The sequence below is a fragment of the Vespula pensylvanica genome, chromosome 6 (assembly GCF_014466175.1).
Source record: "Vespula pensylvanica isolate Volc-1 chromosome 6, ASM1446617v1, whole genome shotgun sequence".
NCBI lineage: Eukaryota > Metazoa > Arthropoda > Insecta > Hymenoptera > Vespidae > Vespula > Vespula pensylvanica.
The window spans coordinates 7,651,930-7,666,969 of record NC_057690.1 but is presented as its reverse complement, the minus strand read 5'-3'; the positions used below and the strand labels follow the sequence as shown (position 1 = coordinate 7,666,969).

General features: G+C 37.4%; 1 protein-coding gene across 4 annotated transcripts in view; it reads right to left on the bottom strand.

Moving 5' to 3' along the window:
* LOC122630277 (irregular chiasm C-roughest protein-like) overlaps window positions 1-15,040 on the bottom strand; it is a 120,760-nt gene that overhangs the window by 15,806 nt on the left and 89,914 nt on the right. For all 4 annotated transcript variants that reach the window (XM_043814610.1, XM_043814611.1, XM_043814613.1 and 1 more), the window contains one exon: window positions 5,944-6,176. In XM_043814610.1, coding sequence (XP_043670545.1) covers window positions 5,944-6,176 — 233 coding nt within the window. The remainder of the gene's footprint in view (window positions 1-5,943; window positions 6,177-15,040) is intronic.

Sequence of the window (15,040 nt, the reverse complement as noted above, 5' to 3'; positions counted from 1 at the left end):
CGTACTCGTTCACTCGCTCTCACTCGGCTGTTATGACTTCCTTTGAAAATTCTCGAACGAGTTTGCCGAGTGTCGGGTGCAAGCGTTCTCTTGCGTACGTTATCTGAGATTTTTCCGGAATATTATAAAAATGCGTTAGTTTCGTAGAAAAAAAACTAGACTTAGAGTAAAGAAAGTATATATATATATATATATATATATATATATATATATATATATACTAAGAAATCTATTTCTAATATAGTAAAAATCTAGAGATATAAAAAGAGATAAAGAGAAGTAAGGCAGATTTTATGAGAACTCTTATTTCTTCATACAAAACGTTGTATCATACAAAACTTTTTTGTGAAATTAATAATATTAAAAGGGAAGGATTGTATGTCAGAAAGATAGATGTAGATAGATGTAGATAGATAGAGATAGAGAGAGAGAGAGAGAGAGAGAGAGAGAGAGAGAGAGACAGAGAAAATGCAAATTATGACATGAACGAAGTAACGGTGCTACGACGAAAGGAATTGTATAGCTCGCACGTGGATAATAAGGATAATGAAGCTAACGAGGGAGATGACATCTCCTTTCTCTGTGCCGACGTGTGTACTACATACATATATACATATATATATATATATATATATATATATACATACATTCATACATTTATATATACATATATTCATACATACATACGTACATACATACATACAAACGATAGAACAGCGATTATGCTCCGACGTAAGCCGATATGCAAGCTACTCGCCATTATGCGCCCTGCTATTTGGCTTTTGTTATTCTCCCAATCGATCGATTCCTATTTAATCCTCGAATTGTTTTAGGACAGTTCAATGACCTTACTGTATGAACTTACATAGGTATATAGCATACATATACGTGTATGCAATATCTGAAAATTCACATATATCAAATTTCAACTAATCGAATGATGAACTCAAGCGCATAGTAGAATCATATATTTAAAGAAAAGATCAAACTTTCTCCGATATTTTTTCATCCGTTGTATCTTTGAAATATTAAAACTCGTTAAATCTTTCCGTTTTATCGTCTTTGCCTACTCGACTTCCGGTTGGATTTGTAGTTTAATATTACCTACCGTTGGATAGATCGAATTAATCCCAGAAATTACCATATCGCCGGATGCCGAAGCGTGACACAAAGTCGAACAAATTTAATTAGTGAAACTCGTACTTGCAATTTTACTCCAAACACGATTCAATCTGCTAAAGGAAGAATTCCTGTTTAAAAGTAGTAAGGAATTATATTTCTGTCGTTAATCCATTAATAACGTGTCGTTTCTTGACATCTTTGATTGCTATTGTTTTATGAAAATTTCAGATGAATGTACGTATACACATAAAGTTTTAAGATATACGTATCGGAATATAGGATGTTAATTAATATTAATTTTCAGATTATGCAAGAACTTTTAACAAGAGAGACAATAGAGAAAAGGACGGAAGGAGAGAGAGAGAGAGAGAGAGAAAGAGAGATAGAGAGAGAGACAGCCAAAAACTGTTCTCTGAAAATCCTCCTGTTTTATTCATCCAACCGAAAAACTCATGAATTATACAATCGATACTTTAAATTAAATGCAGTATAGAACAATAAACCACTCGCATTTTACCTACTGTCTTTTCAACGTATATCTGATTAATCAGTTTAAAGGATTACTCGAATAATCGAAGCCATTCTTATGCATGTTCGATTTTGTTCGATTTTTCTCGAAATCCTTTTTAAAGGATCTTCGAGAAATACGAACGAATTTACAATATATGTATCGTTACGAATCTTATTATCAATCGGAAAAGAGCATATAAATAAAAAAAAAAAGAAGGATTACTTATGCTCTTTACAAATTTTTTTTTTTATAAATGCGAACACGTTTCCAGCTAAAGAATATATAATCTGATTATACTTAACGTTTCACGCAAAGACAATGCATTCGGATGGAACGATATACGTTTATCTCCTAACGAACATTGCAAAACTACCATTGAAATACAGGTAAACGGAAACAAAGCGATATTATACAGGGTACTTTATTCCACCGGGAATGGATACATCCGTTTAGTACGCCCCCTCTTTATATATATATATATATATATATATATATATATATATATATATCATATCCAACATACATAGATATCATACGTTGGAATTGCAGGTCGAATATTTATTCCGTGTTTTTCATCATCCAGCAGCGCAATTCGATTCCATTGTTAAATATTATGCATGATAGTTATGCATCGATTATTAGATCGTAGCCATGAATGAAGAAGAAAGAAAAATATAAAAAAAAAGAAGAAGAAGAAAGAGAAACGAAAAGAAATAATCGATAAATCTGAAAGTATAAAAAAAGAAAACGTCCTATGATCCAACTTGTTATATCTCGTCGATGATATTCTGAAAAAAAAAACCAAAGCAAAGAAGAAAAAAAAAAAAAAGAAAAGAAGTGAGAGACGGAGAAAGAAAAAATAAAAAGAGTATAGTTGTAATTTTATTCTTTGTCATAGGACGGACAGTCTATTTACGACAAACCGAGTTGAGGGTGACTATATACTCTATAGATTCCGAAGCGTTTCGAGTCGAACGACGAGGCTTTCAATAATCGAACAATGGCTCTGGCTTGCTGAAGAATATCGCAATTATTTCTCCGCTGTGCGGTTTGAAAAAACGCGTGATCGATGAATTTCAGAAGATTGGCGAGTCGTTCGTATACTCGGTTGTACGCACGAGTCACCCTCTCCCTCTCTCCCTCTCTTTCTCTCTCTCTCTCTCTCTCTCTCTCTCTCTCTCTCTTCCTTTATTTCTGAATTTCTCTCTTTTTTTCCATTCACATTTTTGTTCGATTATTCGTAGAAACAATGAGTAATGGCTATTGTGCTGTACTCCTATGCAGAAACATTTCCCCCGTAAGATAGGAGAGAACGTTAATGACAATTCGAGTGTGACTACTGCAATTGCAATTTCATTCACATAGAACGTATTTGTTTTATTGATACTTTTACTCGATCGTCGGTGTCGCTAATAATTCCATCTTCCTTTCTCTTTTCTCTTCTATCATTTAAAAGAAATTTTTTTCCAATGTGAAAACTAAAGTATCCTAAAGAGGTTTTACGTCGATAACAACACGAAAGCTTTCGTTCTTAATTTTAAGTGTGAAGACTTTCGTGACGTTCATATCCCAAAAGGAATCTATAGATATGAAAAACTTTTACGAACCACCCCTTTTCCACTCCTCTCTCTCTCTCTCTTTCTCTTTCTCTTTCTTCTCCTCTGTTTACCTCGGCATCACAATTACATATTCAACGATCGCTTCTGAAATCGGACGACGGTTTGCATCATTAATCATGGATTTGCATAATTTTAATTAAAAACTATGCGAATAGTCTCCAAGCAAATTTCATTAATATCTCTAGTTGAGCCGGTTACGTGACCTTAACTGATAGATAGATATCCCACTTTCAACTTACTTTCCCTTTTTCCCTTCTTTCTTTTATCCAAACATACGATCGAAAATCATTCTTAATTAATAAATTCGAGTCGCGTCGAGAGATCACGAGGAAAGAGCATGTACACGCAAAATTGAGACGTCAACGTGAACTCACGTGTGTTAAATGAAACGTAGGTATCTCGCTTGAGTAAGCAAGTAAGCAAGCAAGCAAACAACAAAAGGTTTGGATCGATCTTTCGTGCTCGCTGGACGACGATTAATTCCAATTTGCTGAGCTTTACGAAGGACTGGAGAAAGGTAAGGTAAGGTAAAGTAAGGTAAGGTAAGGTAAGGTAAGCTAAACTAAGGTATGGTATGGTATGGTATGGTATGGTCTGTTATGGTATGGTAAACTAAGTTAAGTTAAGTTAAGGTAAGCACGAAGGGATATATATTTTTCGCGAGTCACTGAGATTAAAACATAAGAAGGAACGACGAAAAGGGTGAGAAGATGCGGTAGGTTGATCTCGTAAAGATTTCGATGTACGTGACTAACTGTGTTACACGTGTGTTGTATGATCTTCGTTGATGTATATACGTACATAAGTATATAAACGATGTATATCGTGCTTGGCTGAGTGTACGATACTCTGACTCTAAAGGGTTAATGATACTAGGATTTAAATGGCGCAGGAGTCAAAGCAAGTGTCGTTTCAGGGACGACATGTATGATCTAGGTATACGTGTGTAGAGAGTAAGAAGAAAATGAATGAATGAGAGAGAGAGAGAGAGAGAGAGAGAGAGAGAGAGAGAGAGAGATCGTCAGGAAAGCAGGATGGATAAAGACAGAGTATGGCAAACGAAGGCTGAAGAAACGCATCGTGAACTGGTTCTATACGAGGGTACTATTTTCTTCTCTCTCTCTCTCTCTCTTTCTCTCTTTCTCTCCCTTTTTTTCTCTTTCTTCTTCTTAACGGCTCGCGGCGTTCTTTTCTTTGCTCGTAAAGCTGTACCCTGTGATCTCAAAGATACAGAACTTTTTTTTCCTTTCCAGTAGTAGGTACACCACGAGAAGAGGGCAGACCGTTCTTGCTAGTGGTTAACGTTGGAGATGTCAGTGATGGTGTAATGGTGGTAATGGTGGTAGTGGTGGTGTAGCCGCTGTTGGTAGTGGCGTAGCCACTGGTGGTAGTGGTGGTAGTGGTGGTAGTGTGGTGGTACAGCCGCTGGTGGTTCCGGCTTGTTCAAAGAGGAGCCGAACTCGGTCAAGCTGCCATTTCGCCAAGTCACTCGCGGTCTATCGTGTTAAAAGTATTCTGGTAGGGTAAGCTTGTGCTTGCGCGCTTACGATGTACCACGAAAAGCCGGAAATACGGACAAACACGTACTGGCTAAAGATCCATTACCGTTCTCTTAATGTCGTCCCGGACGAGCTCGTTCGTTCCGTTTTGACTCTTGACCTTTGCTCTCTTTTTCCTTTATACATACGCTCCTCGCCATTACCATTATCTTTCAGTCACATAACTATTACCACCACCTATGATCATTTTCTATAGTTTTTAGTTATATTTATACACTTTTTTTGCGGTCACCGACTTGTATCTCGCCCTATCTCTTGTCTCTCTTTCTCTTTCTCTCTACTCTTTTCATAAATTTACATGTGTCCAAGTCTAGTCGCAAAAAGCTAGCTGTTAGTCACAAAAATTGTAAGCCACCGTTTTTAATTATATTTATACGTTTTTTGTGTTGCGAATAGCCTCTCTCTATTTCTCTCTGCCTCTTTCCTTCTTTTTCTCTTTCTTTACTCTTTTCATCAACTTATCTACGTGTCCAGCTGTAACAAGTTATAAAAATATCGAGTTAACAGGAAAAAAGTTTAAAATAGACGAGGTGACGAGTATTCCTAAAGGGAATCTTCCATATCTAACGTGAGAATGAACAAGTATTATCGTCACTATGGATGCTTGCATTCCCTTGCAAGCATCCTATGCATTCTAGTTCGTCTTCTACGTAAGGAGATGATCTATAGTTGTGGAATGGCGAGATATCGTCACCACCACCACCACCACCACCACCATCATCATCACGAATGACATATTTCAACGTGACCTACGTCACTGTCAGCAACAATTGTAACGCGACATCGATTTCCTCAAGTAACGACGCGAGACGTATAATCGATCAAGCGTAACCTTCGAGTTGGCGCCTTGTCCATCAAATTTTCTCTTCGCTCAACGCCTTCCATCTCTTTCTCTTTTTTCTTTCCTTAACTTTAAACTAGTTTTAATACTCTATTATTAACTTAGGTTTACTATTATTACTTGTGCGTTGCTTTTCTTTTCCTTTTATTTTTTAATATATATATATATATATATATATATATATATATATTAAAAATAAAAAAAAATATATATATATATGTTTCCCCTCAGTTTTCTCTATCTTTTCTTATCCCAAATATCGATCCATTATTTATCAACGTTCGATCTTACCTCAGCCGGTGGTTTTCCAGCAACACTAACGCACTCGATTACGAGCTCTCGATCCTCGGTCGTCACGAGAAAGTCACCCTGAAGGATCTTCGGTGGCTCAGGCGGCACTAACACGCTCAAACGAGCAAATCTCGATCGTAAGGCTGGCTGACCATCGTTCGTCGGCGAAGCCTGGCACTGATAAACGCCATCATCCTCAAGCTCAACCGGATATATGTGTAATGAAAAATCACCTGGAATTAAAATTCCTCTGCGTGAGTATAATTTATGGATTGTATCTTAGGCGTAGGAAAAAGAAAAGAAAAGAATAAGAAAATTACGAACGATAGAGGGTTCTTGATTCGATCGCTAGAAATCGATAACATCCTAGATGAAAACTTTACGAAAGAAGAAAAAAAGAAGAAAAAAGAGAAGAAGAGAGAGGGGTATTTTTATTTGAAAATCTCGGCGCATGTACGTACGTGTAAGCTGCCAAGTGCAAGAGAGATTCTGTTATATATATACATATATATATATACATATACATATATATATATATATATATAACATACGTGTGATAGACGAATTAAAGTGTCCGCTAGTACTAACGCAGAAGGTTTCGAACAAGTTAACAGCCAACGGCTTGTGCCAACAACCCTGGTTGGTAAAAGCTCTCTCTCTCTCCCTCTCACACATTTTTTCTCTCTTTCTCATTTCCTCTAGTTCGCTCGTCGAATTGCGAGAACGCATTTGAGCGACGTCTCGATGGCAAAGGATCACGCTGGAATAAATTCGTCTCGATGCTCGGTTTACTGTTTTTCCAGGTTCCGTTCGATCGTTCGAATTCGTCACGCCGAAGGGAGAAAACCGGCTGAAACTACGCTCTCGAAGAGAAACCGAAAGTAAACAGAGTTGAATCAATGAAAAATGTTCAAAAAAAAAAAAAAAAGTATATAGAAAAGAAAAACGAAAAAAGAAAGAAAAAAGAAAGTAAAAGAAAATTACCTGAAACGTTATGGTACTTTTCTCTCTCTCTCTCTCTCTCTCTCTCTCTTTCTGTTATGCAGAGATTTCCGCTTCACCATTCACGACGAAGAATAATTCTTGCAATAAATTGCACCCTTAACGATGCCATACTACGTGGTGCATCGAAACGATCCTTTTGGTTCACGTTCGATAAAACGTACGCGTCGTGTGCTCGTAATGCCATTCGATCCATTATTGTACGGGCTTTCTCTATAACGAGAGAATTTAATCGTCGATCGTACGTTACACGATCCGGGGAATCCGAACGGATCGTTAAATAATCCGTACCTCGCCTAAGCTTTGAATGCGATTTGTAAGAGAAACAACTTCTCGAACCGATTACCAGTATTATGTTCTTATAGGAATTTGTTCTTTTATTTTTACGAGAAACTAAATGGTATAATTCTTGACCAATTACTGAAACGATTGAAACAAACGGGGTTATATTTGTTACTTTTTTGATTAGAAAGAAATGATGTAGCAGTTGATAATTTGTTTCTATCGATTGGACATTGCACATTTTGCTTCTCTTTCTCTCTCTCTTTCTCTCTTTTTGTTTTTTTTTTGTTTTTTTATTACTTTTGCGTATACGTAAATTTCAATGAAAAGGAACGATCAAAATTGACACTCATAGACTTACACCTACACTCGTGCAAAAACTATGCAGGTTTGAACGATCGAGTAACTCGTAACAACCGGTATTACGCGGGACAGCTATTAGCCCTTCTCTAGTCAAGTACAACGAACGAACTTTCAAAACACTCTAGCACTCGAGTTCGCGTTTCCGTAGCGAGCTGCGATAATTAACTTTCGCGCGAAACGTGCTCGCCCCCTCTCCCCAATTCTCTTTACCTTTCCTACCTCTCCATGTGAAATCTTTTTAACGAATATATAACATACCTCTATATATGTTAGTAAAAGCGATTCGAGAAAACTGTTAGACTGAAAGAGAATAGCTCGTGTACAAAATAGGCCAATGATAACAATACTTAAACATTTCAATCGTTGACACTTAAAATTAGGGAAAAGTTTTTAAGTAGAGAGACATCGGTGCGATCGATAAGGAAACAAAGAGCTAGATGAATGAATAAAGAGAGAGAGAGAGAGAGAGAGGCAGAGAGACAGAGAGAAAGAGACAGAAAGAGAGAGGGCAATGAGAAGTTCCTTTGGGAAGTAAAGATGTAGATACCAAGAGAGATAGAGATAGTCCGTATAGGCAAACAACGCATCACGAAAATTTACCTCTGGAATATCGAGTCGCACGATCACGAACGTTTGTAATTAATTTTAATTAGTTGATCCACCTAACGAGTAGTCTAGTGTAAACGGTCGTGATTAATTATAATTCGTTCGAAGAAGGATCGGTCCTAAACTCTAGAGACTTATCTACCTACACGTTTCTCTATACGAACGTTTACGTATCTATGCAACCCCTTTGGAATTATAACGGATGGTACTCGACATCTTTTCGGTTTAATTATCGATACAACGAAATTGACGACGAATACATTTACCTTCGAGATATTCGTTAAAGGAATTAACGTAGTATCTCCTTCCTTGCAATATAATATATCTTCTCTTGTAGCTTTGTATATGGTCTTACTTAGTTCATGCATGCACATCGTAAATATATATATATATTTGTGTGTGTATAATATGCATATATGCACATATCTATATAACTAACAAATAGATACTAGAAATATCGTTTAGATGGGCTTGGGTTATACATGTGTGCATACGTGCGTCTCAGAACACACAGGTGAATTTGGTGCATATAACTTATGCGGGTACTCAGGTTTCCACGTTGCAAAAGGCCAGACATTTTATGCTTGAAAGAACGTAAAACTGGAAAAGTTTGAAAATGCTCGCTCTGTACATATACGAAGTATGTAGAGAGAGAGAGAGAGAGAGAGAGAGAGAGAGAGAGAGAGAGGAAAGAGAGAGAGAGAGAGAGAGAAAGAGTAGGCGATTCTGCATAGTGAGTTTTCTCTTTCTCTTTTTTTCTAGTTTGCTTGGATTCGTCGCTATATTTTGTCTCTCTATCTTCCATTCTTTCTTTCTTTCTTTCTTTCTTTCTTCCTTTCTTTTTCTCTTTCGTTTCTCCTTTCTCTCTTTATCTCCCATTTTCGCATTCATAGAAAAATACGTTTATGTTTGAGGTTTCATCGAAATCCTAGAAAATTTCTATGATTCCAAACTTTAACGCAAACGACGAGAATACAATTATTCTTATACTTAGAATTTGAATATTTTCATATAGCTCATAATTATCAATATTTTAGAAATTTGTTTCTATGAAACTTTGTAATGATTGTAACCAATGAATATATACATATATATGATATAATCATTATGATAGTTAACATTTTTACATAGTACTTTATTACCTTTCATTAATCGAATATATACAAAATACGATGTTAAGAAAATGACGATATATAGTATAAATGATCACGTTAGGATTAGTCAAGTTCGTTGAGCCGCGAATAAACGTGTTATGGATAGCCGGTCGGTACGCCGACACGGATTTGCACGATTAAAACGAATATTCCATGCACGAGAGCATAGCGAGCGTGTCAACCCGCGCTATTATCGACATTATTATTTCGGCTAATTGGATCGCAATTTCCGTTACATCCGACAACGCGCTTCCCGAATTATACGTTAGTCGCATGCTTATATTCGTATGCGCATGCTCCTAGGGACTCGTTCGCTAAAGCTTTGTGAAGGCTTCGCGAATCGAGCGAGAAACCGCAACGAGCGTTAAGAGGCGGAAAACGTATTTTAACGAATTTCCTCGCGTCCGAACACAATCGCGTTAAATGGAATTTTAAATGACACCGACGATTAAACGGCTAGAAAGAGTGAAAGAGAGGGAGAGAGAGAGAGAGAGAGAGAGAGAGAGAGAGAAGGAATGAAACGACTCTATGCAAACATTCGGTCGAATAGAAACGTCCAACGTTTCCGGACGATGTGATATTTTCTTTCAGAAAAGAATTAATCATCGTCTTTCGTACGTGTCATCCTCAAATACATAGAGACAAATTTTCTTCCTCATTTATCAGGATTTTGTTGTGTGCTATTTGTAATTTTGAAAAAAAAAAGAAGAGAAAGAAAGAGAACCTATTGGAACTTTCCTAACCATTTCTATATCTTTCACGATCTAATTCGCATGGAATTAATTATTGTTTAACGCAAACCGTAGGACGGATTTTTCGAGCATAATGATCGTTGGTATTTGCTCAGGATCATATCCTTCCGATTCGTAACCGTGCTAATTGGAAACGTGGCTCTAGTTGCAAACTGCAACGACCCTCGATCGTTTCGGCCTACAACCGGATAAACGATGGCTGTACAGTGTACAAGCAAGAGCGGGTCGCATGAACGACCTTTATTGCGACCCTAAATCAACTAAATGTCCATGATACAGTGAGTAGCCTCGTTTCGAACGAGCCGATCATAGTTACCTGTCAACCATGACGAGATATTTTGTACATTTCGTCTTATAATTTATTTGTTTCTTTTCTCGTTTTCTTTTTTCCTTTTCTTTTTTCTTTTTTTTTTTTTTTAAGAAGAAATATCCTCTATTAAATCATATATATGTTAAATTATTTTAACAATATTATTTACAAACACAAAGACACGTTACGCATTTAAAAATTTTGAGTAACAATTTCCAACATAAAAATTTTCTAGTCCGAATAATCTCTAAATCAATACCATCCTATTCTAAATAACGCGTTAAGACTATCTACTGCACCCAAAGTACACGACGGTTATTCGATAGTGTACACGAATTACCTAGTCTCTATTTGCCAAGTAAACTTGTCAGTCGAGTCTCTCGTTAACAGTAACTTTAATCCATAATTACAGCGTATTAAGATGCCGATCCAACTCGTCCGATGTGGAAGCAAATTCGAATCATATTTCGCGGTTGATATCCATTGCACAAAGGATGTAAATTTTCAATCTGACATCGACGTTCAATTAACCTACTATTTGTTCTTATTCAGAATATTACTTTTTCATCTATACATATATATACATATATATATATATATAAACGTATATTTATGTAAATAAATGCATATGTATTAGCAATATAAACCTACATTCGAGCTCGTAATTCAACGGGATACAATCAGCGTGTCTTTAAAATCTTGTTATTTATATGAATCGATTAATCTTCTGTTCTTTCTTTTTCATTCATTCTCTCTTCCTCTTTCTTGTTATCCTTTTCTTAAAATATCTACATATATTCACTCATACAAATGAATTCAACCAGAGATCAGAACAAAACGTGTTTTACTAATCAATACACAAGACAAACGTGTCCCGAAAGCGAAACAAAATCGTGGCAATCGATTCGATAGAGCATTTCCCTTGATCCTTACATTTCGACCAATCGATTTACGACCGTATCTCGTATTACCGCGTGAATATCCGCGTAATCAGTTATCCGAATAGTAATAGTCTGCGTGCACGCTAGCTAGCTCTTTATCGCGATACTAAATCAGCGAACCGTCGATAACGCGGAGATGATCCTTTAGCGTAAGGTGGTCTCTCATATTAATGTTAGTTTCCTCTAAAACGAGAGAGAGAGAGAGAGAGAGAGAGAGAGAGAGAGAGAGAGAGAGAGAATGTTAGAGAGGTAGGTATGTAATAGCAACCATAACTCCATGCCGAAATTAGTAACGGTTAGGCCTACAAACGGCTTGTAGGCAAGCGAACGGTCGGCCAGACGAGCCAGCCATGACATTAATCGCATCTGTAAATTTCACGAAAGCACGGTCGGCATAGTTGTGTACTTGCTTCGACTCGCGATCAGTGTCGTCCAAGCTTTGATGTAAATCTCGTATATATATATATATATATATATATATATATATATATCGATTATTTAAATAAGATCATTCTACTGTCATGATTATATTTATGAACGCAGATATAAAATCTTCTTTTCTATTTGTTTCTTTTTTTTCTTTTTTTATTTTCCGATCTTGCATCCTCTTTTTCCGAGGACCTACTTAATTCATTATTAAAGGGATGTAAAAGCATTTCACTTTATAAGAAATTTGCATGGAATCATGACTTGTGTACTGGCAAATAGATTGATCGAACGTGTCCGTTGTCAGTAATACGATCAAAGTAACGCGCGAGCAACATGAAACGAGATTACTTTTCCCTCTCCTCCACCTCTTTCTTTCCCTCCAACTTTCTTTATAACCAACGTCTACTACTACTTCCTTCATCAAGATTTTTCTATTTTCAAATTCATTTTCTACGAAATATCCTTGAAAGTTTAAATATAAAAGAAAAAGCGAAAAAGAGAGAAAGAGAGAGAGAGAGAGAGAGAGAGAGAGAGAGAGAGAGAGAGAGAAAGGTAAAACAAAAAAGAAAGGAAGAAAGAAAAGCGGTCAAACGAATAAAATCCGTTTTCGAGACGATGAATAAAAGATGATACGACCAGGACGACGACGCCGACGACGATGACTACGACGAGGACGACGACGATGTGGTAGTGGTGATGCTGTGGCTCGCGTCGTCGAACTGATTCGCTGATTCGTATTCATAAAATCGTATTCATAAAATATGTAAAATACCGTTTTTGTTTCATTTTAATCGAATCAAATTGGTACACGTACCGGCCAAGCAAATACGAGAATCTTAATCCTCCATTATAATTTTCTTTCGGACGAATAAGGTGTCAAGAATTTTGTTTCTTTCCTTTTCTCTTCTTTCTCTCCTTTTTTCTATTTTTTAATCGGGCGCTACGTTATTAATTGGAATATTTAGTCAGGCCGTTGTAATTATTCGTTCGATTGCGTTTCAACAACGATAACGATCGATGTATCCCCGACATGCTATCCTTCAGCAAGCTATCGAATGGTAGCACAGGGTGTTCTAAGGTCAGAGCGATTGCCAATTAACGCTCGACTCGATACTCGATCAACGACGACCGAGGACCATCGGTGTCGACGTTCGTCGAGGAATATCACGACGACGACGATGACGACGACGACGACGACGACGACGACGACGACGAGGACGCCAAGGACGACGACGACGACGACGACAAGGACGAGAACGAGAACGACTATAACTACTAGTACTAATACTGGTACTGGTACTAGCACTGGTACTGGTACTAGTACTACTATTGCTAGTTGGTACTCTACACATACTATGAAAGCAACGCGTGCACGCGGCCTGAATTGCAAATCTCAATTTGTCGCGTGGCACTGGAAGCGTGCGCTAGCTCGCTTCATCAGCATATGCATAAGGTGAGATTTTCGGTAAAATTGCTTCAGACTGAGCTATAAAATTAACGCTCATATTTTCGATGCCTTGTGAGAGAAAGAAAGGAGAGGGAGAGAGAGAGAGAGAGAGAGAGAGAGAGAGAAAATTAGAAAAGCATAGATGGAGAGAAGAAGAGGGTTAGAGAAAGTGATAGGGTAAAGATAGAAAGAGACGACAAGAGGGCTTCGTTACGCGTTCGTTGGTTCACACACGAGGATATCTCGGTCACGTAGACTCCTCTTAATTGGCACAATCGCTAGAGCTTTTGGCGATTCGTTTTTCACGCTTCGCGCATTCGACTTTAACGACCGGTCTTTGGCTCTCAGGATTAATCGCGACGCCGTCTGCTTTTTTCCATCTTTTTTTTTCTCTCTCTCTTTCTCTCTCTCTCTTCGCTTTCGCCTTTCTAACCGACTAGCAGTACTCCGAACGCCACCCTTTTTTTTAGTTTGTCTTTTTATTTCTCTCTCTCTCTCTCTCTCTCTCTCTCTCTCTCTCTCTCTTTCTCTTGATCCTCCTCCGCCATAAATTCGCTTCTCGAATCTCCGTCAACGTAATACGATATCGATCTGCACCGAACTGCCGGACATTGATTAAATAAAGCCATGAAATAAAACGCCTTCGGGCTTTTTATTTAGATTGCGAACGTTTCGATGGAATCGAAAACTCAATGAAACCTTCGCGTCGATCTCATCGTCAGTGAGAACAGTTTTGCGATTCGTCGAGCTCGAAGCACTTCGATCGGCGCCTCGTTTAACCGGCTTTGTATATCCGAGAGATTAGAACGAACTTTGCGATAAATCTTCTCGCTTCTATCCTGTCGTTGGGCAAATTTATAGACCGATTCACTGTTGGATACCCTTTCGAGAGTTCATTATGATCCCTCGTGATCTATATCTTTGTCTGTCTCTATCTCTATTTCTATCTCTATTTCTCTCTCTCTCTCTCTCTCTCTCTCTCTCGTTCTCTTTCAATTTTTCTCTCTCACATATAGTATATCTACGAATTAAAACGTCGATTTATACGTTACGATAGACATCGAATCGAATGTCGGATCGATCAATGAACTAACTCCAAACGAAAGAGACAAATATCAGCTGCTACGTCAAGCGAGAGAGAGAGAGAGAGAGAGAGAGAGAGAGAGAGAGAGAGAGAGAGAGAGATTTTTGGATAGAGAAGGAAAAGTGCGCCGACCGTTAAAAATCCATGCGCGTATATAGTTGGCTGAGTTGCGTATCTTTTTTTCTGTTTCTCTCTCTTTCTCTCTCTATTAAAAACCGCTCTTCCGCGATGCTGCTCCTTTTACGGCGTAATATAGGAATCGTAGACATCGCGACGTTCTCGTCGGTAATAACAGCGAAAGAAAAAAAGAAAATGGAGAGAGAAAAAGAAAAAGAGAAAAGAGAGAGAAAAGAAGTAAAGGAAAAAAGAGATAAAAAGGGAGAAAAAGAGAAGGAAAAAACAATGAAGCAGAGAGCTTGATGAAGAGTCACAGTCCGATCTATTGTCGAAATGCATTTTCTAGAACAGATCGTTGAGAGGTGATCTCTCATGGAATTAAAAAGCTACTCGTTCTCGAGATAGTTTCGAAACAATGCATCTGTTATGATTATCAAATTAATTAAACATGCGTGAGAAGAAAAGAGATAAAGAGAAATAGAGAGAGAGAGAGAGAGAGAAATTTACAATTTTTCTTATGACCAAATAATAATATAAAATAAAAAAAGAAAAAAGCAGAAAAAGGAAGAAGTAATATAATAAATGCTTAACGAGTCTCGATAAAACGGTT